This window comes from Marmota marmota, unplaced genomic scaffold (genome assembly GCF_001458135.2).
Source record: "Marmota marmota marmota unplaced genomic scaffold, marMar, whole genome shotgun sequence".
Taxonomy (NCBI): Eukaryota; Metazoa; Chordata; class Mammalia; order Rodentia; family Sciuridae; genus Marmota; species Marmota marmota.
The window spans coordinates 43443591-43468305 of NW_025999842.1; the positions used below are offsets into that span (position 1 = coordinate 43443591).

General features: G+C 32.7%; 1 protein-coding gene across 8 annotated transcripts in view; it reads left to right on the forward strand.

The window, feature by feature from the left end:
* Nucleotides 1–24715, forward strand: part of LOC107155182 (tRNA (guanine(10)-N2)-methyltransferase homolog) — a 76803-nt gene that overhangs the window by 39576 nt on the left and 12512 nt on the right. For 6 of the 8 annotated variants that reach the window (XM_048797848.1, XM_015500975.2, XM_048797862.1 and 3 more), the window contains 5 exons: nt 7388–7468; nt 11504–11668; nt 12970–13042; nt 13160–13291; nt 18052–18172. In XM_048797848.1, coding sequence (XP_048653805.1) covers nt 7388–7468; nt 11504–11668; nt 12970–13042; nt 13160–13291; nt 18052–18172 — 572 coding nt within the window. The remainder of the gene's footprint in view (nt 1–7387; nt 7469–11503; nt 11669–12969; nt 13043–13159; nt 13292–18051; nt 18173–24715) is intronic. The other 2 variants (XM_048797834.1, XM_048797826.1) reach the window with 2 other exon arrangements.

A 24715-nucleotide genomic window follows, 5' to 3' on the forward strand; every position in this document is an offset into this window, starting at 1 on the left:
TTTTTTTTTTTCTTTTTTTTTTTTTTTTTTGTGGTGTGGGAATGGATCCACGGCCTTGTACATGCTAGACAAATGCTTTAACATTGAGCTATGTCCTCAATCCTCCAAGCCTTTCTTTTTGTATTATTATAAATTCACACCTTTGAAGAATGGTATTCCTCCTCCCTTGGTTATTTTCCTCTAGAACATTCCTCATTTTGAGTTGATTGATGCTTCTTCATGATTAGATTCAGGTTATACATTCCCAGTGGGATTACTACATCAGTGGTGTCTGTCCTCCTCAGGGTATATACATGATGGCTTTCTGTCTCTCATTAGTAATGTTAATTTTGATCAGTATGGTGTTTGTTTTTTCCACTGCATGATGATTATGTTTTTTTTTCCCCTTGAAGTTAATAAGCAATCTGTAGGGAGACACATTAAGACCCTGTAACTGTTCTCCTTATGAAAATGTCCTCTCACATCTATAAGGTTGTCAGGTTTGGTGTCTGTTGATATGATTTTTGTCAAAACAGTCTGTGCTCTGATGGTTGCAAAGGGATGAACCAGCACTCCTTCAGCTCCACCAATCCTTCTATAGCCACTAGTCAACTCTCATTATTCTGCTGTAAGCAGCAACCCTTTCTTCTTTTCTTTCTATTTACTTACCTATTAATAATGTGAATGAATAGGTCCCCCACACCTTTTTTTGTTTGTTTGTTTGCCTCTGGTGGTCTATAATACATGGCAGTCCTTAATTATTTTGTTGTTGTTGTTCAAATTGTCCCATATTTGCCTAGCCTTTTCACATTGAATGTTTGTAACATGTTCATATGTTTCTAATTTTTTTCCTCCTCCTTTGAAGCCCTTTATTAATTTTTGGCTTATATTATGGCCATTCTGGCCTTAGTATCAAGTCATTTCTCTAAGGAACACTTGTTTCTTTGAGTGAGGAGATGGTATTAGAGACCAAGATCTGAGTTCTAGACCTATTCAGAGGACAAACTAGGAAACATATTATGCATTTAAGTGCATATGCAAAAAGACACACATATACTTCCCCACAGTGTGTGAACATATGTATGCCTACACACAGATACATGTTAGAAATTGTGATTTATACTTGTGTTTATACTATCATATTCCAGTTGATCTTCATGGATTTCTCTTTTGCCTACTCCATTTCATATTTTTATGCGTCCCTTCTTCCACATTGAGAACCTTTATTTTTATCAAGATCAACACATTTGCTCTTTTGCTCATTTCTGTAATTAAAATAGTTTTGAATTGCTTCATTCATGTCACTAAAAAAGGAAAGAAAGAAAAAGAAAGAAAGGGAATCTTACTTAAAGGAATTCAAGATATGTTTTCAGTTCTCCACCCTGTCTGTTGAACAACAAACTCAAATACTATGCTTGCTTAATTTTCTCATTCATTTAAAATTTACTTGCATTCATTTGTTCTAGTTTGCCTTCAGTTTTAGATTTTTATCCCCACCCCCTACTTCCTTAAAGTCAGAACTACACAATAAAATGTACCCAGAAAAGTGTCAAATCTCTTTCATATCCATTCCTTCCATCCTGCTCCCTGAATCCCACATTAGTAACCAACTTTGTTTGTACCACATTTGGTATAGGAGATTAAACCACTGAGCTACATATATCAGTTCCCAGAATATTTCTCTTTTGAGCAGGTTCTCACCAAGTTGCTGAGGCTGACCTCACACTTGAAATTCTCCTGCCCCAGCTTCGTAAATAGCTGGGATCATAGGCATGTGCCATCATGTTCCAACTTCATTGTTTCCTAGTTCATTCTTCCTGTTTTTTCTTTTTCTAGTGCTAACCTGATATATGGACATTTTCTCATTCTGCTTTCTTCCACAAAAGGTAGCATACTGTATATGTTGTTTCTAACTTTGCTTTCGTCATTAACAGTATTTCCTGGAAATTACTTCATGTCAGTTCATGGAGATTGTCTTCATTCTTTTTTATAGTTGTATTCCATAGATGTATGTACTATGATAATTTCTTATTCTTGGATGTTGGTATTTTTTAGTGTTTTGTTTAAAACTAGTGTTTTCAATGAATAACCTTTGCAATGTTGAGCTAATGGAGCTAGGACAAATTCCTAGACATAAGATTGCTGGGTTGAAGAGTGGAAGCCTAGGTAGTTTTGTTAGATGTTGCTAAATTCCTCTCCATTATACAGTCTGGATTCCTGTCAACAACATAAGAGAGTCCTTGTTCTCCCACAGTCTCACCAGTTGAATTGAAGGTTTGCCAGCTGGTTAGGTTAAAAATGGTTTCTTAGTGTAGCATTAATTTATTTCTTTTATTAGAGAGAAATCTAACAACTTTTCCATTTACAGAGCCATTTACATTACTTTTTTTGGAATTGGCTTCATGTCTTTTGCCTCTTTTTGTACAGAATTTTGGGTTGTTTTTGCCATTCTTCTTTTTTTGGTACTGGGAATTGAACCCGGGGTACATAATCACTGAGCCACATCCCCAGCCCCTTTTTGTATTTTATTAGAGACAGGGTCTCACTGAGTTGCTTAGGGCCTTGCTAAGTTGCTGAAGTTGGCTTTGAACTCACCATCCTTCTGCCTTAGCCTCCGCTACTGGAATTAAAGGCATGCACTATCATGCCTGACCTTGCCCTTTATTTTTAAAGGTCCTTTGTTAGACATTAGTGCAACACACACCCAGCCCCCACCCCATTATTCATGATATATGTTGCAAATATTTTCTCCCAGCTTCTAATTTATCTTGTGAGTTTGCTTGTAAATGCTATTTACCATGAAAACACTTTCCCTATATTCATATTACAGGGACATTTCTCTGTTTTCCTCTGTAGTCTTATTTTTTTTTCTTTTATATCTTTGGTTCTTTTAGAGTTTATTCCCTTGTATGATCTGAGGAATTGATCTGATTTATCTTTTTTTCCAAATGTTAAACTCTTTATTATAAATCCTTAATCTGTTCTTGGACTTTAAAAATGTTTGTGAAGAATTTTTTGAAATGAATACATGTACAAAATAAGTTTTATACAGACATATATCATAGATGAGACCATAGAGTTAAAAAAATAATTGTCACTGCATGTAAAATTTCCTTCTCTTGATATAGGTGAAGCTGGGTATATTATAGTGTGCTAATATCACTGTGGTCAAGATGTTGACTGCCTTTAGTGTAGTGAGGAGCAAGGACATGTGCTGTGTTTGCTTTAGAGCAGCTCCTTACAGTGAATAGTATATCTATATCCCTAGTATATCCTCTGACTATTCATCTAGAAGAATTAATATAAAATGAAAAGAGGTTCTTTACAAAGATGCTGCTAAAATATAATTTCATAGCTTGTGTTTGTAGTTTGAATGTAGTTTTAGGAAATAAGTCAGTTTTGGTACTTTTGTTTTGAAATTGATCATAACCAAAAATTGTGACCAGAGAGTTCTTAAGCACATTTTGTCCTCTCTCTTGGGCCTTTTGCCTCATTGATGGGTAGTACCTTCTGAAGGATTAGAATAATAAATAGCTCTGTGCCCTCCTCTGTAGCCTTAGCTTTCACAAAATATTTGATGATGTTTCTACCTTTGGTTTCCTTTCTTTAACTTTTTTTTATACAGTTAAGTTTACGTAATCTGTTTTCTATTTTAAAGGAACATAATTGAAATTTATATAGTTTCCCAAATGGATTTTTCAAAAACTACTCCTAACTTGTGATTTTCTTAAGATTATAAATCTTTTTCCTGCCTAAATGCCTTTTTCTTTTAGACAGTTTGCTACTGTTGTTTAGAATTGCATTAAAAGCTGCAGAAATATACTTTCCTTTCTATTTTAGCAAACACGTCAATTCTTGTTTTAGTAATTTTTCTTACATTGTGTAAGAATTGTCCAAATGAAGACACATGCCACTGTGTTAGTTCTCAGTAGTTAGGATATAATCTGATATGAATGAGTATAGCTAACAGAGTGATTAGCAAAGCCCTGCCTGTGATATGCTACAAGGCTTGTAAATGGTATGCAATTTTTACTGAGTATGCAGATTTTCTTATGTTATTTAATTTGTTTAGTGATAAAATTTTTCTTTTGTTTAACTGGTAAGTGTGTTAGTAAGCTTTTTGTCACTATAATAAACTACCTGAGATAATTAACTTATGAAGAAAAAAGATTTATTTTGGCTCATAGTTTTAGAGATTTCATTCCATGATTGAACAAACCCATTGCTATTAGACTTCTGGTGGAAGTATTGGATGGTAATGGCATGGAGCACATGGCAGAGCAAACTGCTCTTCTCACAGCCTGGAGCAGAAGAGGAAGGGGCCTAGGTTCTAGCCCCAGAGAACACCCTCAAGGATTTAAGGACTTTAAATCACTAAGCTTCACCTCCTAAAAGTTACACTACTTCTCAGTAGCACCACCCTTGGGACCAAGACTTTAACATATGGGCCTTTAGGGGTGTTTCACATGCAAATGATAGCAATAAGTTAATGTAATATAAACCAATATATACTTACTCTAATTAGTGTTGACCTCAAAGGAGGTAGTATGGTATTTTTTTTTTTTTAAAGAGCATGTAGAGTGAGCTTTAATATATCTACCAATTACTGGATGACTTTGAGCAAGAATCTTGTCTGAGTTGCAGCTCATTATTTGTATAAATTGATAATAGTAATATATTGTGATGATTAAGTATATACAATATTCTTAGGTTGTTAACCTGACACATGGTAGACATTGAGTGAATTGTAATGTTTATCATTGTTATTTTATTAAGAACTTAGATGCCTTTTTGGTGAAAGATGTTACATATAGCTAATAGTAAATGGTGATGATGAGTAACTTGACCATGAATTCACTTTATCTTTGACTAATTTTCAAAATATTTATAGTTTACAATGATTGCAGCGAGCTAAGGAATTGGGGTTTAAAAATAATAAATGTTAATTCTTTATTCATAATTATAATAGTTGGTGCAAGTGTCTGCTGATTGCTGAAGGTACCATAGAGCTCTGAAGTCATAACTATGATTCTTTCTCATCCTCTCTTCTCAAATGAGTCAGTTCTTCTAGTTATGATTCAGCATCCTTGGCCTTGTCTACTCTTCAGATGACTGCTAGGTGTAAGGATAGCTCTGTTAGAAATTTTGTCACTAGAAAAGAGAGGCATGGATTCTAGGTGTTAGGAAACTGACTCTTTCAGTCCTGGGAGGAGACTATGGGGAGGAAAAGAGAAATTTGGAGAGTGAGAGAATGGATCTTTATACATCTTTGTAATATTCTCTATTTCCCATTTTCCCATAATTCTTGTAGTCTCCTTTTTCTGAGTCTTATAGATTTTTGTCTAGTAGAATTTCTGTTTTTAGCAGTATTCTTTTGCAAGTTTATTTAAGTAGTTTTTTTTTTTTTTTTTTTTTTAAGGTCAAATAGATGCAGTATTACCAGCTTTTCTCTTTTTCTCTTAGCAAAAGCAAAGCCCAGCAAAGCTTTCCATTTAGCTCTCTAAAAATGCCAATCTTGAATTAGTTTCTTTATCATGGAATAAATTCTACTTATTATATTTTTTTACTTGTAAGATATTACCCTAACCTTAAAGGGGCTACTGTTTTGAGAAATTGAAATTACAGTGGTTATTGTAATGAGAAATTAAAACACCAACTTGCTATTCTAGACTAATTATGCAGTAATTTTATTTCAAATAGCATAAAAAGAAGTGGGTGAGTCATGTTACCTATATTCTCAACACTTCACCCTCCTTTTTAAGTGCCTCTTTTTTCACCAAAAAGCCTCCAAGAAAATTCCAACCAAGGTATAACTAAATGCAAAAATGCTTCAAGTTAAGGAAAGAACCACTAGAACTAGATGATTAGCAGTGAATGAAGAGTAACCAGTTCAGAGAAACCAATTTATTATGATTTTATTTTTAAAAACTAAAAGCTTAAAAGGCACAGAGTTAACTAACAGATGTAGTCTAACAGATTATTCATCTCCTTTCAGCAGTGTACTGTAAATTGAGTCTTCTCAAAACTCATTCTAACCAAATGGATAAGGTTCTGTTAAGGAAGCACAGGAAAGCTTTTCTGTTCCCCTTGACAACTAGTTCTTCTAGGTGAGTATCTGCCTTAATTGGCAGAATTGTAGTAATTCCTCATGATTTGGGTGAAGTGACTTTGTGAGTATTCCAGGTCATCACATACAGTACCTTTCCTAAGTATGGCCTGCTCCATTTCTAGACTAAGAATTATGAGCTCCTTTTTGCCTTACCTCTTACACAAATGCTTTCAGCAGTTAGTGTGAGAAGCCATAGGTTTTGCTGTACTTTGAATCCCTTCCACTTCTCTTCTTCAAAGGCTCCAATAGGGATTAGTCAGGTATAATATTTTCCTGAGCAGAATATTTTTAAGTAATGTTATCAGACTGTGTTTTAAATGGATATGGGAGGAACACTATTACTTTGTAGATCTTGACCCTCTGGAGGCACTACCCATCTTAATTTTAAAGATTGATTTCAAAAGGATATAAGAACCCTAGCTTTTTTCTCTGCCAAGTCTGTGCATATTTTTTAGTCTTAAGAATATATTTCTGATTTCAGCTTGACTGACAGAACTTTCTATATTATAGCTAATTAGGACTTGAACAAGAACTAAAAGCATTTTAATTTGAATAAAAATGTGAAGCTTAATGAAAATATAATTATAAAAATTTAATTTTTTCTTCAAGGATTCCAAAATACTATTATTCTCTCTTTTTTTAAAGTTTCACTTGAAAAAAAAATCATTATTAGGATTTTTCTTTTTTGAGCTGATAACATCTGTCAAAATGTAGTCTTGTCAAATTTATTAGGGCATTTATTCTTACTTTGGTCATAACTTTAACTAAACAGAAAAATAATTGTATTAATTGTTTTATGTTTGATAATAGGTACCTAGAAATTAATAGTTTAAACCAAGAGCTAATTACTTGATTAGTTGCAGGTGTAACAATATTTTAAAATAGGATATAGATTACATTTTGTAGGAATGAATGTCTTACATATGCATTATGTTTCCTTTAGTTGTTTGAAACTCTGACTTTAGTGAGATTAAAATCCAATTATCAGAATTTATGTATTTTTAACTCTTTGTGTAAGCAGCTGTACATACTCATTTTAAATAAAGAAGCAAGTCATTTCTGTATAAACTTCTTAAAATAAGAAAAAAATGTCTAAATATTCGTTATTTTGACCACAAAAGATATTGTCTCCCCCACCTGCACCCCAGTTCTGTGTCTTGCAAAATAGGACAGGATCAGTATCATTACAGGGTACTCTGCCTGTGGCTAATTTGTAAAATTCTGGATCACATTAAGTAGGGAGAAAAAGAATAGTCTGGGACTTCCTGCTTAACAGATCATAATTGTGTGATTTTTCAGGTGGCCTCCTGATAGCATCTGCTCATTTTGGTGCATATGTATATGGGACAGACATAGACTATAATACAGTTCATGGCTTGGGTGAGTAGAACTTACAGACAGTGTCACAGTCTTTGTTGTTGAACCAAATGTGCCTTTCAAATAATAATAAAATAGACTTATATGACTTTTTATGTTTAAAATACAAAATTGCAATATAATTATACTTTTTACAAGTAAGACCTCATCGAATATCTATTTTTTACAAAGTGATAAGAGTATGTGCATAATGATTTGGAGGAACACAGAGATGAATAAGAAAAATACCTCTCCCCAGAGGTATTTGTAGTCTTAATAAAAGAGGTTAAAAAGAAGTAGGCAAACTATAGATTCATGAGCTTGAAGTTTAAGAGAGAAAAAGAGGAAATAGCGATTTTGTAATCCATAAATACATATTATGAAAATATATATAGTTTATATTATTTAAGATTGTAACTATCCATTTATTCAGTAATCATATATTGAGTATATACTGGATTAGTATTTAATACCTAATTTTTGAAGTATCATGTAAATTTTAACTTTCATAACTGACCAATGCATCTTTGAACACTTAGGGGACAGTAACTTTAAAGATTCTACCTTTAAGTGAGAGTAACTTGAGATAAGAATCTGATTTACTTTTGGGGCAGTTTTGGAAATTTTTTTTTTGGTACCAGGGATTGAACCCAAGGGCACTTAACCACTAAGCCATGTCCTCAGCACCCCCCTTGCCTTTTTTTTGAGACAGGGTTTCACTACGTTGTTTAGGGCCTCACTGAGTTGCAGAGGCTGGCTTTGAACTTGCAATCCAACTGCTTCAGCCTCCTGAGTCACTAGAATTACAGGTGTGTGCCACCACATCCAGCAGTTTTGGATAATGCATTAAGTTTTAAAAGCTTCACTGATGATGTGTATTTTGATGGAATTGAATCAAATTGAAAAAATGTTTTCTTATAGCTAAATAGTATTACAAATGTTAAATTTTATTCATAATTTTGAAAGTATTGATCTTTATGTTTGTATTTCACTATGGTAACTTAAATCAGCTCTTAAAACACTTCTTCCTTTTGGTTATTCCTATTTGCTATAAGTCGTTGTATAGGTGAGATTTTATTATGCTTTCTTTTCTTTTACTGAAGCAATTGATGTATTGTACTGATGTCCTGTCTTTTTTCCTACCTTGACTCTAAGAAATTTAGTAATATTTATGAGGAAGAAAAATGAGTTTTATTTTTAAATGGTTTACATAAAGGGGCTAACCAGAAAAGTATATTCTTTGTCTGCATTATGTTAGAATAAACAAAATGCTAAAAAGTATCCAGTTTGCTTTCAGTAGAAGCATTGTGCCTGCTTTAAGGATATTGTCCTATATAATTTATTTGAATTTTTATTTTTTAAGATTTTAAAATTTCTGTGATAGTCATTCTACCGGGAATATTGTTTCCTCAGATCTTATCGAAGGTAGTGCTATTTTATATCCTCTAAACTTTATTTTTCTCATCTTAGACTGTATTCTAAAATATTCTCAAGTTTCTCCTTCTTTAAAAGTGCAAAACCTTTCCTATCAGTCCTGTTGGGGGTTTTGCCAAAATCTGCTGAAATACTAGTATTTGCTTGCTGTCTCCTTTTCCTCATTTCTTACTCTTCTTACTCTTTCTTTAGCACTTGTTTTTCAGCTTCGATGTCCACAAATCTGCTGGAAATGCTTAGTGAGGCCACAAAACTAACAGTGTTTGGCAGTGTTGACCCTCACAAACCTTCCTTGGTTTCCTAGATAGTGGTCTCACTCTGTGGTTTGACTTTTTTTTTTGACTGTTTTATCTCAGTCTCCTTAAGATGTTGCAATTTTCTTTGATCTCTGTTTACATATTGCCTCTCTCCAGGCATCTATCTTTGACCCCTGCTCATATTACACTGCATGTTGTTCTGAGTTATGTCATTCTCTTTTTTATTGTTTTGTTTTGTTTTTATTGTGAATTTTAGATCACATAGAACCATGTATAAATATTTAAGAGTAATTTTAGAGCAAACTTCAATGTGACTGGCACCTAGGCCAACAAAAAAAGTCATTCATTCTCATGAACGCAACATGTACGGATATCTCCCAAATGCATGTGTTCTGACCTTCAGCTACCTGCTGATTATCTCTTTTAGCAGAATATCTCTTTCTGAAGGTTCTGTAAGTACCTCAGGTTTATCATGGTTATGTATCTCAAACTTTCCACTTAAGCTTGTTTTACCTTCTGGTTTCTCTGATCTTAATCACTGGGATCACCATACACTTAGGTCTCCTAAACTAGAAACTTTTGAACTTTTTTGGCCCTCCCTCAACTCCCACTTTGACTTTTCATCAGCTATGTCTGCATTTAGCCTCCATGGCCACAGTTGCTGCATTTCCCAAGTTAGCTTTCTTCATTTCTGTTTCATTTATCTGTTCAGCACTATCTCTATGTGGGACTATTTACTGCTGGAGGAAATGGCCATGTTCTAGTCAACTCTGTTTTTACCAGTAAATGCTTCATAATTGGCAAGTGTTTAATGAGTGTGTTAAGGCAGTTTTACTTGGAGTTCTGTTAGATATCAGTGTGTTTTATTGTTCAAAATATATTTTTAATAACAAATTGAAATAAAGATAATGGTTTACTTGCAAAATTCAATATATGGGATGATTTTAAACTAAGAAGCTTCTTCATAGCAAAGGGAACAATAAAAAATGTGAGATAGAATCTGCAGAATAGAAGAAAATCTTTGCCATTTGCACCTTAGATAGAGCATTAATCTCCAAGATATACAAAGAACTCAAAAAACTTAGCACCAAAAAACCCCACAAATAACCCAATCAGTAAACCAGCAAAGAAACTAAACAGGCATTTCACAGAAGAAGAAATATGACTAGTCAACAAATATATGAAAAAAAGTTTAACATCTCTAGCAATTAGAGAAATGCAAATTAAAACCACACTGAGATTCTATCTAACGCCAATCAAAATGGCAAGTATCAAGAATAGAAGGAATGGGACTGAGGTTGTGGCTCAGCAGTAGAGCACTTGTGAAGCACGTGTGTGGCCCTGGGTTCAATCCTCAGCACCACATAAAAATAAATAAACAAAATAACTAAAAAAAAAAAAAAGAATACAAGTAACAATAAATGTTGGCAAGATGTGGGGCAAAGGTTCACTCATATATTGTTGGTGGGACTACAATTGGTGTAACCATTCTGGAAAGCAGTATGGAGATTCCTCAGAAAACTTGTGATGGGACCACCATTTGACCAAGTTATCCCACTCTGCGATATATATCCCAAGGACTTAAAATGAGCATACTACAGTGACACAGCACATCAATGTTTATAGCAGCTCAGTCTATGCTAGCTAAGCTATGGAGCCAACCTAGGTGCCCTTTAACAGATGTATGGATTAAAAAAAGTACGGTACATATATACAATGGAATATTACTCAACCATAAAGAAGATGAAATTATGGCATTTGCTGGTAAATGGATAGAAGTGGAGACTATTGTGGCTAGTGAAATAAGCCAATCCCTCAATACTAAAGACCACATGTTCTCTCTAATATGTGGGTGCTAACACACATAAGGGTGGGTGTATTGTGGGGGCGAGAAGTTCATTGAATTAGGCAAATGGGAATGAAGGGAAGAGGGAGAAACGAGAATAGGAAAGACAGTAGAATGAATTGGATGTAACTTTCCTGTGTTCATATATGAATATACAACTAGTGAAACTCTACATCATGTACAGCCACAAGAATGGGATCTTAAGTTATAGTCCTTGTATTTATAATATGTTAAAGTATACTCTATTGTCATGTGTATCTAAAAAGAACAAATAAAAAATAAATTAAAAAATAAAATTCCTCATAACTCATAGCAGTTAAGCTAGTATGAATATGTGGTTGCTTGACTGGAAAAAAAGAAAATGAAGGTTTTAAATCAAAGCAAATTTTATATAAGTTAAGTGTGGGTTTAGATGAGTTAAAACGTGACTTTTAGCTAAACAACAGGAAATAAGAATGTTCTGTTTTATCTAATACTTTCTACCTTTCTTTTCTTTCTTTTTTTTTTTCTTTTTTCTTTAAGGAAAGGCTAGTCGGAAAAACCAGAAATGGAGAGGACCAGATGAAAATATCAGAGCCAATCTTCGTCAGTATGGTCTAGAGAAATATTACCTTGATGTACTGGTTTCAGATGCATCTAAACCTTCCTGGAGGAAGGGCACATATTTTGATGCCATTATCACTGACCGTAAGTTTATTTTTATACAAAAATAGTAGTGGGATTAGTTGTCTAGTCATTTCCCTGTAAAGTACAAAATGTGTCATCATAGACACAGAATGCCAACTTGTACAAGTAGTACTCCTTCTCCCAATTTGTTCACATAGGAAAGGAGAAAATTATTAATGTAATAATTATAATTGAACTAATTATGATTATAATTGAACTAAGTAACTATGGGTTTTCTGTTTTTTTTTATAAAACAAATATAATAACTTACCACCTGTTTTTCCCTTCAGCATATTGTTTTTTGAGACATTTGTTTTTATATTGACTAATTAATTAATTGGTTGTTAGCATACTAAAATGTTGTTTAGAGTCGTTGTAGCAAATCTCAGAGAAGAGAGTTTCAGGTGTCACATATTGCAAGCCTCTTAGGTTTTGTCTTGTCCTTTTCACTGGTATCTCCTTTCTAGACTTAGAATAAATTTGGGGTTCTGTGAAATAAGTTTCAGAAATATGAATGAGAACTTATTTTCTATGCCTTGTGAAATCTTAGGATTTTTAGGTTGTCTATCTAAGACTAGATCTACCTTTTTAAATAGTATTTGGCAGTAATCTATAAATAGTGGAAAAGTCAAGAACCATCTCAGCCTTGTTTAGTTTTTTAATAACTTAGATGGCTTCAATTCTAATAAAAGAAAAACTATCAAGGCATTACAGTGTTGGTGTAATACTCTACTGTCATGTATAACTAAAAAGAACAAAGGAAAAAACAATGTCAGAGTTAATATATTTTATGAAAATTTGGGCTTTTTATTAACAATTTATTTGCTTCACCACTATGTATGTATATTAATTTTTTTTAATGAACTTGAGAATAAGTTGTGTACATTGTGGTCCTTTACCTCTGTGCATTAGTGTATTATTTCCTAAGAATAAGGAGTGTCTTAGAAAGCTAAAGAGTTCTCAGTTTCAGTATACTGATACAATACTTTAATCTACAGGTTGTCATCCAATTTTGTTAGTTGATTTATTAATATCCTTTACAGCATATTTTTTCTCTTGAGTATAAGAACCACTCCAGAGTCAGTTATTGGATTTAGTAATGATATCTTTGGGGTTTCCTTTATTTCTGATACTTTCATGGCCTTACTATGTCTTTTATGACGTAGACATTTTTGAAAATACAGTCAACTTTTTATGTTAGTTATTCTCAGTTGGAATAGTGTGTAGGCGATGTTGTATCCTCTGGTGTCACATTTGGAGGCACATTGTATCTATTTGCCCTTCATTGGTGATTTGTTCACTATTACTTATTTTCTCTCTAGCTCCATATGGTATCAGAGAATCTACAAGAAGAACAGGTTCACAGAAAGAAATACCAAGGGGGATAGAGAAGTGGTAAGTGAAATTTAAATATGAGGAGTTATTACTTTGAGAAGCATGCTTCTTCTCTTTAGTTAATTTCAGTAGTCTTAAAATTTTCACTGATTTTGAAATTTTGTTTTCTTTATATAGTCCAGAAAGCCATGTTCCTGTTTCCTTGAGTTATCACTTGAGTGATATGTTTTTTGACCTGTTGAACTTTGCAGCTGAGACCCTCGTATTAGGTGGAAGACTAGTCTATTGGTTACCAGTGTATACACCAGAGTATGTAATTTTAATTTTGTTTTTCTTAAAATGTTTGCATATCTAACATAATTTTCCCCTTACCTTTAATTTTATTCAAGGTATCTTTTATTTAATATGTATTGATAGCTTTTGTTTACCTACATAAGTATGAAAAATAATCCCTTTCCTATTATTGATTGGATTGTTTTGACCTTTTTATATTTGGGGTGGGCAGACCATAGCCTACGGGCCAGATATGGTTCTCGGTCTGTTTTGGTAAGGTTCTTGAGCTGAGACTGGTTTTTTCACTTAAAAAGGATTGTTAAACGTGCATAGAAATGAATATGTGACAAAATATATGTAGTCCACAAAACTGAAATGATTTATTTCTGGCCCTTCACAGGAAAAAGTTGCCAATGCCTGTTTTACACCATAGTTACCTCAGTGTCTAGTGTATCATAGCTATACGGTAGCTATTTTAGCAGTCTGCACATAGTAATTTTCAGCAATTTAGCTGAGATATTCATGTGTTAAAGAATGCTAACTTTCATAAATACTGTCTCTTATGATTACCTTAAATGTAATAAATATTTTTTAAAGCAAAGGTCTAAAAAAAGTTATGCATATATTTAAAGCCTTGTGTATGTTTAACATAAACAACAACAACAACAAATACACCTTTTCTGTCCATATTATAGGGGTCCTCTAGCTACTGCTTTTGTTTTCCTCTTCCTTTTGCCAAAATGCTACTTGAAATATTTGTTTCCTGTCTCCTTTTCCACAGCTCTTCCTCTTGAGACCATAACAGAAGCAAGCCACCTGCTTTTTATTTTAAGTTGCAGAGCTAAAATTAAAAAAAAAAAAATTATTTTGAAGTAACTTCAAACTTACAAAAAAGTATCAAATATAAATATAAAACTCCCATCTCTACCTTCATTCAGATTTTCAAAATATTAGCCATTGTTTACCCTTACCTTCTATTCCTGCACATACCCATATCATTAGTCTCTTTTGACACATTTGTAAAGCTGCAGGCATAATGCCTTATCACCTGTACTTACTCCATTGTATTTTTTAGAAACTAGTATTTTTGGCTACCACCGTCAGCTATAGAAGTTTGAAAATCTGCATTGATAACAGTTGCTTGTCATGTTCATGGATTCACATTTTACCAATTTCAATCCATACAGGAAAATATGCTACATTTTTCTACATTATCTTTTCAGTCTCTTCCAGTCTGGAATATTTTTCAATTTTTCTTTATTTTTGTGTTTTCAACAGTTTAATTATAGAGTATGTGATTCATATTCTGAGGGTTGACCCTCAAGCAGGATACATGTTTCCTCTATGAAAAGACTGAGGTAATGCTTTCGTACTAGGAATAATACAGAAAATGTTCTTTGTGCAGCACATCATGGGGCATATAGTCTGCCTTGTGATGTTAACTTTGACCATCTGGTCATGTTGTTGTCTACTAGGTCTCAATTCAAAGTGGTCGTTTTCTTTGGTTAGAATTTCCAAAGATTACAAAAATATCTTGTACTTTATCAGACCCTGCTCAGTTGACAAACCCATTTTTTATACCCACAAATATGGTGGTTGTCAAATGATGACTTGCATTCCATCATTTTTTCTGCATTTGTACATTGGCATTCTATAAAGGAGAGTTGTCCCTTCCCTTCTCTCTCATTTGTTTATGATTTTATTTGAAGTAGCATAGAGTCATGTATTCCTGTATTTTTCATTGAATTATCACTTATTATTATTTATTTTGTTGCTCCAGTTGTCCCAGATTTAACTAGTGGGAATCTCTGTGGGCTGGCTCTTCTGTACTTTAAAAGTTTCCTCATTTGTTTTTGTACACATCCTTATGTTCTAGCATAACTGATTGTACACTCTTTGTAGTTTTTTATTTAAATATAATTGAAATTTTATGTGATTAAGAATTTCTTTTGAAGTTCTTTTATTCCTTTAGAAAAGTTAAATTTGTAGGTACTTTAAATGTTATTTCTAAAGACCAGTTTGACACTAGATATTTTTTTAGTGATTTTTCTAAAATTTTAACAATTTTGCACAAAAGGATATGTTCAAACACATATAAGCAAAGGAATGTTTTAGAAATAAACATGGGAGACATATTTTAATTGATTCTTTTTTTGCCTTAGATTTTATGTTGAGGGATAGACTTTCTCCAGGTGTGTGGCTAGCAGACATGGGAAGATTATGTTGAGAGATAGATAGACTTTTTCCAGGTGTGTGGCTAGCACACATGGGAAGACCATGTGGCGTTTATTTCTCTTATCTGAATCTGGAGCATTATTTCTAGATCCTCTAATGTTCGTTACTAGACCTCTATTGTTTCTTCTCCCCTTAAGTCTTAAAGGATCTTTTCAACAAATTATTTTTATTAATTGCTAGCTTACAGTGAACGTAGTTTATCTTGAGTTTATGCTAGAAAAATGAACCATTTTTACTTTTGTAGTATATATAATCCAAAAATCATCTTTTTTTTGGGTAAAATAACACAGTAGCAAGAATTTAAGACCAAAGTCATCTATAGGTTTTAAATAATATTCTTGCTTCTAAATTAAACAGTTTAGAATTAGTCTATTTATCTTCTATTGAAAATATAGTTTTTTATTAGACTAAGTACAAAAATTTTAACTTAGCATAGATTGGTTTTAAGAGATTTTTGTTTCTAGTATGGTGAATGTAGACTTTTATTCCTGCTGTAGAATTAACTTACTTAATCAAATCCTGTTATATGACTCAAGTTCAAAATTAAGAAGTACATATTATGATTAAGTTAAGGTATTATTGAAACAGGGCATTTTGAAAATTCAGTTAGATATAATAAAAACAAAATACTACCTAAAAGCTCAGTTGCATTTGAAAAGTTGTCAGAACTAATTATAAAGAATTTTTTCATTGTTTGATGATTTTAATTCTAGTAAAGAAATTAAAACTTGCAAACTTTTGCTATTTTTCCTCTTGTCTAGACTCTCCCTAATCCAGTATATAAGATATTTTACCATTGTCACAATATCTTTATATTTTCATCTTAGCTTATTCTGTTATGGCCTTTCTTTCCTCTGCTAGTAAAATTCTAGTCATCTTCCAAGATGAGGCTTAATTGTCACCCCTTCTTTGACACTTTTCTATTGCTTCTCAGCCGAAATAATCTATCCTTCCTCTGTACTCTGTGGTCGATACTTACCATTCAAAGAGACTTTACTATATGATATCACTATAATCTATTGGTGTTTTGGGGTTTATTAAGAATTTTGACTACTTTCAAATGATCCTGAACATCTGTGTTCTGTTCATTTAAGACAGGGCATAAGGTTGGCTCATGTGTGCTGGAAGTGATAATAGGAGTCACTAAGCTACTGAGTGAAACTGTGGCTGTTTGCCCAAGTTCAATTAAAAATTAAAAAATTAAAAATGATGACTAAGAAGCCTAATAAAATTCCCTCATCAGATTTGGCAAGACATTTTTAATTGTAGTTATATGATTTCATACTAAATGATCCCACAACAGCAGGCCTTACAGAGAGATGTACTTCTATAAGAAGTACATTTCTGACTATTTAGAGAATATTAAAGAATTTTTACATGAAGTGAAACTGAAATGGTTATAACTTCTTGTAAAGCTCTAAGGAAAGAGTCAGAGAATGACTTCAAGAGAATTGCTCCTACTGATAATAAAGTGAAGTTGCGGTATGAATGTTGCTTGGTAAGTGGGTGGTGAAGGTTCTGAGCATTTGGTTGAGTTAATAAGGGAGAGCTTGTTGAAGGTCAGAGATCTGGCAAAGTCAGAAAGAGTGATGGTGAAGGCGGTGTTGACACATTAGAATAGTTAGCTAAGATCTTGGTTTTTAGTCAGTACCTTTCTCATTTTGGATCAGAGCATTAAGGTTACCTACAATAAATATGTGTAGAGACTATCCAGAAAGGCGTAAAGATTTGCAAAGGAAAAAAAAAATCTGTTAATCAGTGTTCTAAAGATGCTCATACCTGGTGAGTTTCTTCCCTGCTTTTATTCTACATTCTGCTTCAGAACTTTGTTCCATATTTGTCACCTGTTTCCTCTGCCAAGATTGGTACCAACAACCTGCGAGATACCAGGTCACAAACTATTGCATCTTTCATGTGGTACATGTATTGAAGAGCACAGTCTCCACCACCCATTGTCATGGCTTCAGTATTATTTCCTAGTTAATGTGACCAGATGACTGATATAATCTACGTGCTTAGTTTATTTGAATAGTTGTATAAATAACTTTAGTCTAGTATTTACAAATTTAACATAGATCTCGAGATGTCATTGTAATTTTGCAGGTGCATTTCATTTTATAGGGGAAAGTATATGCCATAGTGCACTTTATATTTTGGTAATTTATAAAAGTCTCCAAACCAGTCAGTATGTCATGAATGTCTGGGGACTGTAGGATGTACATCTCTCTGTAAGACCTGCTGTTGTGGGATCATTTAGTATGAAATCATATTTGTGATTTAAATGTTTGGTGCTCTTTAAAAAACGTACTTATATCCTTTCTCATTTTCTTTTCAAGGGGTAAAAAAATAAACTGCATTTTTTTGATGTGGTAATATTTAAATACTTTGCTGTTGAAATACAGGTAGGCTATTTATGGATTCTGTGGACAGTTAGCATATGTGGAATAAAATGGTACCTCATGTAGAGGAAAGACCTCCCTCACCACACTGGTTATACCCCCATGATGATCCTGTGTGGATTGCACATGTGAGTTCATACTAGTTAGCTATTCTTTCTTCAGGTACACTGAAGAGATGGTACCCTGGCACCCTTGCCTGAAACTCATCAGCAACTGTGAGCAGAAGCTTTCTAGTCACACATCAAGGCGCTTGATCACAATGGAAAAGGTGAAGAAATTCGAGGTAAATTGCTGGAGTATTTTGAAAATAAATTTTGGAGGAATCAAAACTAGAATTTTTAAAGTTGCTTTTCCATAGTAGAATTTGTAAATGTTAGTCCTTGAGTTTCCCTGATGAGTTCAGGAAGAGATTAAAGAGATTAAGTTCAGGAAGAGTTAAAGAGATTTGTGTCAGGGCTGGGGATATGGCTCAAGTGGTAACATGTGCAGGGTGCTAGGTTCGATCCTCAGCACCACATAAAAACTGAAAAACTGAAAAATAAATATTAAAAAATTCTCTCTCTCTCTCTCTCTCCCCCCTCTCTCTCTTTAAAAAAAAAAAAGAGAGATTTGTGTCATTTGGTTTGGGTTAGAGAGTAGGAGTAGAATATAGAAATTGAATAGAAGAGTAATAGAAGTTGACCCTAAATTCTCAAGCTTTATTTGACATCCTTGTTGCAAAAGTAGAACCTATTTAATTGCAGACTATAATAAAGAGAAGATATTTGTTTATGTGAGGAAGAAAGTAAGGCCTAATTTGTTAAGGCTCAGTGTTTATATTCATTCCCTCTCCTCCTCCCTTCTTTCCTCCTCCCTTCTTTCCTCCTCTTCATCCTCCTCCTCCTCTTCTCTCTTTCTGTCTCTCATATACACAACTCATGTAAGCTTGAGAAAGAACAAAACATGTTATTTCCTATCCAGATCAGAATTGATATGAGTAATGCCTCATAATGGAGCTTAGTTTAGATCTATAAATGCTTTTTGGGCTTCACTTCTCTGGATTGCCAACAGTCTAGATGAATGAACCCACCTTTGCTTTGTGTTGGCAGAGTCAGCAGAAGTGCAGGATGGTGGTGTCTGAATATTTGTCATACCCATCTCTATCTTTATTTTCATTTAATTTACATCTTAAGGATCTTTTATAGTAGTGAAAACTATTATTTGTAAAGTGCTGTTAATGTATGTTATTTTAAGTCATTCTTATTTCTGTCCTTATTTCCACTTACTGTCCTTACACTTAGTTCTATACACTTGGTTTATGCTGACCAACTCCTCCCAAATAATCTCTGTCCTTCACACCTCATTCTTAAATAAATTTTCTGAAAACGCTGCATTTATTATGTCACTTTTGTATGCAAAATATTTCAGTGATTTTTTTGTATGCGAAATATTTTGTTTTTATGACTGAATAATGTTCACAATTTCCAGTATGACATAATTATCCTCAGTAATTAGGCTTCAATATCAAAGCTTTTCAGAAAAATAAGATATACATATATGGAAGTGGTTGATATGTGTGTCTATGAGTACATATATTCTTTTTTTTTTTTTTTTTTTAGTGAGAAAGAGAGAGAGAGAGAGAGAGAGAATTTTGATATTTATTTTTTTTAGTTATCGGCGGACACACATCTTTGTATGTGGTGCTGAGGATCGAACCTGGGCCGCACGCATGCCAGGCCAGTGCACTACCACTTGAGCCACATCCCCAGCCCGAGTACATACATTCATATACATGTCTACATGCGTAGACATATAGATATATGTAATGTGATCAAAATGAGTGTGTATGATAGTAGTTTTTAAAGTAAAAATACTAGAAGTTTATATTCAAATGACATACTTGAGATGGTGTCTTTGTACTCATTTTATTAATGTCATAATTATTTAGCATGTTCTTAAAATTTATCTTTTTTGTTTACCTTTAAAGAAATACATTCATATTAAATAGTTATTTTGCTTTATACTATTGCTTTGCCTTTTTATTTATTTATTTATTTATTTATTTATTTTTTAAATTTTTTATTGTTGGCTGTTCAAAACATTACATAGTTCTTGATATATCATATTTCACACTTTGATTCAAGTGGGTTATGAGCTCCCATTTTTACCCCATATACAGATTGCAGAATCACATCAGTTACACATCCATTGATTTACATATTGCCATACTAGTGTCTGTTGTGTTCTGCTGCCTTTCCTATCCTCTACTATCTGCTTTGCCTTTTTAAAAATTTGGACTTTGCTGCTGAAATTTTATATCAGACAGTTTACTTAATTATTAAGTTTTTTTGAAAATTAAATCATGTTCCAAGGATAATGATTTACCATTAAACCTTTAGAACATTGTATATCAGAAATTCTAGAAGTAGTTTCCATATTGTTTGGCACAGTGACAGTCTTTCAAAATGACAGTTTTAAATACCAGCATTTATTTGGCTGGACATTAGAGCCTCTTTTCTTACTACACATTTTAAAGTCAGTTGATCGACCACTGCTGCTCTAAAACCCATTGCCTGATGCCCTGTAATGTGTTGAATGCTTTGAGCTGGTGAGTTGCTTCATCTCTACAGTATCCATATGCTTTTGTTCCTACTAGCTGAATGGTCTGTTTACAAAGAGCCAGTTGTGTTCCCAGAGCTGTTAATTCCAAATAGATTTGTTATAGTAATTACATAATCTAGTGAAATACTTAGACTAGTGAAATAGGAATATAAGAATAAAATTGTCATTTTTATCAAAACTAAATTGAGTGCTTTAGAAGACAGGATAAAGTTAGTTGCTAAAAAAAAAAAACACAAATTGGGAAAGTGTTGGAAAATAGTGATTACTGGACCCAGATTGCTTTGAAAGAATCTTTAGGTTCCAGTATCATCTTATAGAAGTCAAATTGGAAATCTTTATAGGCCTACTTTATATCAAAAAGATTTAAAAATCAATATACACTTTTTAAAGTTAAATTAAGATGTTTATATATTTACAAAGCAAATGTGTGTGCCTAAATTACAGATTTATTTTTTCATAGTTCTGGAAGCTGGAAGTTCAAAGATCAGTGTGTTGGCAGTTTGTTTTCTGATGAGACATCTCTTCCTGGCTTGCAGATGTCCTCCCTTTTGTGGTGCCCTCACATGGCCTATCTTCTGGGCAGTCCTCCCTCTTGCCTTTCTTCTTACAAAGACACCAATTCTATTGGATAAAGCCATATCCTTCTGTACTTTATTAGCCATAATTACCTCCTTAAAGACCCCCAACTCTAAATGTAGTCACATTGAGGATTAGGGCTTCAACATGTGAATTTTAGGGGGGGATATAAGTTATGCCATTATCAGTGCTGATCACACTGAATAAGAGGCTTCTGTTGTATGTTAGAGTATGCTTTTTTTCTCTTTTTCCAGTCGGCTACTTTATACTTGATTCGGATATTTAGAAGAAAGTGAGGCATTTGATAATTCAAATAGTAATATTACAGCTGTTAGAAATCATAGCATTCAATGTAAATCATTTGAGTTAGTAATAACAGTAAATAACATTTATGTGCAAGGTACATGAGCAGTACTCAGAAAAAGCAGAATAATTACTTTTAGATTCTATAGTGGCATATACGTATAGTGTTCCAAAGAATAAGACAGATATGGAGGAGATTCTTTAATAATTAATAAAGGAAATAGTAAATCAGACATTTCTATGCTAATGAAAATTTAAAAATTAATATTCATTGTGGGCTAATTTTATATTTGCTTTCTTCTGAGTTTAATTTTTTTAAGTCTAATATTTTCCCCCAGATTGATAATATTTCCTCAAGCAGTGTATCTCAAACTCAAGTATTTTAGGCCTTTGAGATTTTTTTGTTCTATATTAAATTGATAAATAAGGCCATTCCTCTTTAGTATTTTTAAACCTATAAAGGCAGCATTAGTTTTGTTTGGTTTCCTTTTATCATTTTACTTTTGTCATTTTGAAATTGCATTTTAAAAATAAGGAAAAGCCTAATACTCAATGTTTTGAAATGATCTTCACATTATGACATCAAATTTAGTCAGTGAATTTTAACTAAGGAGTTTATTATATCTGAAAATACTTTGTCATATTAAATTAATCATGTTTGATTTTTAATTACTTCATTTCTACCTTCTGTTTGTGTAGAGAGGAGTGTATATAATTGCAGCAAGATCCCAATTCTTTGTAATGTAAGTGATGACATGAAATTGTCAAACAGTTCTCACATGTATCTAACAAATTATTCTCAGACTTTCTCAACATTGTTGGTTTTGGCAATGGAAGACTATTAATTGTAGACTTTTATACTTTTGTGTATTGTGTCTCTTCATTTTTAATTTATCACTTGTTAATTTTAACTTCAGTATAACTTTTGGCCCACTTAATATGTTGTTATAGAGTATTATCCCTTTCTCTCATTTAAAATGTAGACATAAATTATAAAAGTTACTTAGAGAATATGGATATTGTATACAACTTTATTATTGGCAGTAGTTTTCTTGCTTATTTTATATAAGCAGTGAAGGAAGAAATTATTTTTTGTTATTAAAAATTGCTGTTATCAGTATTATTATTATTATTTGTTCTTTTTGGTTACTCGACAGTAGAGTATATTTTGAAACATTTACACAGACATGGAGTACATTTTATTCTAATTTGGATCCCAGTCTTGTGATTATACATGATGTCACTATGGTGTATTTATATATGTACATAAGTGAAGAAGAAAATTCTTGAGAATCATTGTTAAAATTATGAAGGTGCCTGATAAGATCTTGTTTGTTGTCATTCTTCTTAACTGATATATCCTAGAAGCTAAATGAATGAAACGTGACACTTTTATTGTGTCACTTTGAGCTTATTATTTTCCCCATTTCAGAGAAGATGAAGTAGCCTAAGCCTATCCCAGACACTTAAACAGTTAAGTGCAAAATTAAGACCCCAAATACTCTGTGTACTTGAAATTTGATAATCTTTTTTTTTTTCTACATTATGTTGCTTTTCTACCAAAACATATTCTTCTCTTTAGAATATACCAAGATTAAAAGATAAATATTTTAGAATCTGGAGATATAGTTCCTGGTTTGATGCTGGTAGATTTAATCCCCATCCACAAAAATAAGTAAATAGACAAAAGATAAATATTTGTGAACATCATGTTGCTGATTTCTTTTAAAGAGAATCTTTTTTTCCCCTTAAACTCGTGTTTCTCATGGGGACATGGCAGAATGTTTTATTGGAATTTATTTCCCCTCTTGCATGTACTGAATGCTGCTATATATGGTGGTGGTCACAGTGGTTATGCTGTAAAAAATTTTTTTTCATATAAAATTCATCAGATAAAAGTACTGATCTCCAAAGTTGTCTAGAAAAGCTCAGGATATAAGTATGATAGTTATGTCTTCAGTGAAAGTCTCCTAAAAACAATATTCTCTCAACCCTTCTGCCAGAATCTACTTGGGCAAATGAAATAGTACCCAGAGTAGCCCTTTTCAAGACTCTTTTGAGGTCTTTTTAAAAAATTTATGCAACTTTTATAGTCTTCTCTATAATAGATGTTTGTTGAAGTACAATTACTTTTAATTGCCATTGAATTAAATGGGCCATTATGAGCACCCCCGTCTTTTTTTATGACTTGTTTACCTTACATGCTACTTTATTCTTGTAGTCATTTGAGAAATACTGAAGTCAAGGTAAATTTAATTCCATATATTATATAGATATTAATTTAGATTAAAATTATTATATTGTATAAGTCAGTGTTCATTGTTTTTTATAGCCACCAAGTATAGTGTAATTTAAAATAAGGAACATTGGAAGGTCATAGTGGCAGGTGATAAAAATTCATGTAATTTTTTATTTCGGGTTGAATTAAAGGGTCTAGTAACATGAAGCTGCTGCATGCATTAATGAGAGTGGAGGGTGTACAAAATTTAGGTTTCTGAATAAAGACTGAAAATTTTTGGAACTGCAAAGGGGAAAAGAACCAATAGCATAATAATATTTTTAAATGAGGAAAGGTGAGAATAGACATTGAGAAAATGATTTTGCATGACTCAAAGTGGAAGAAATGAGTATGTGAATTAGGCTAGGTATTAAAATAATATTAGTGTTGTACATCATAAACTGTGGTGTTTTACTAACATAATGCTTGTGCCTGTTTTCGTTATACATTATCCTAACTTAGGATGAATGTCGTTAGTTTGGGTTTTCTTTGGAAGCTATTTGAACTGAAGATAGTTTCATCTAATTGACTTTTGCTTCTGAAGTATTTTGTGATTTTTGCCTATCTCTTGCCAGCACTGTGCACATTTTCCTTTTGAGTAGAACTATGAAAGATTAAAGATTAGGTAGAAGTATTTAAATTATATAATACATTTAATAAGATGTAGATGATACTTATTGATGAGAAAAATAAGTCAAGATGACACCAAGAACATTAGTAATGTAATTAGTAATTGAATGTAAACCCAGTCTGGGTCTTTATACAGTCTCTTACTTATTACCATCAAATCATGATGTGTGTGTGAGAGAGAGAACCTTTTTAAAAAGTATTTTGCATAGAAAGTCAGAAGGAAACAGATTTAATTTTAATTTTAATATTAAATTTATAGATAATATTTAATTTATTATAATATTAAATTGTGGTTTTTTAATATTTATTTTTTAGTTGTAGTTAGACACAATACCTTTTATTTTACTTATTTTCATGTGGTGTTGAGGATCCAACCCAGGGCCTTGCACATGCTAGGCAAGCACTCTACTGCCAAGCCACAACTCCAGCCTTAAATTG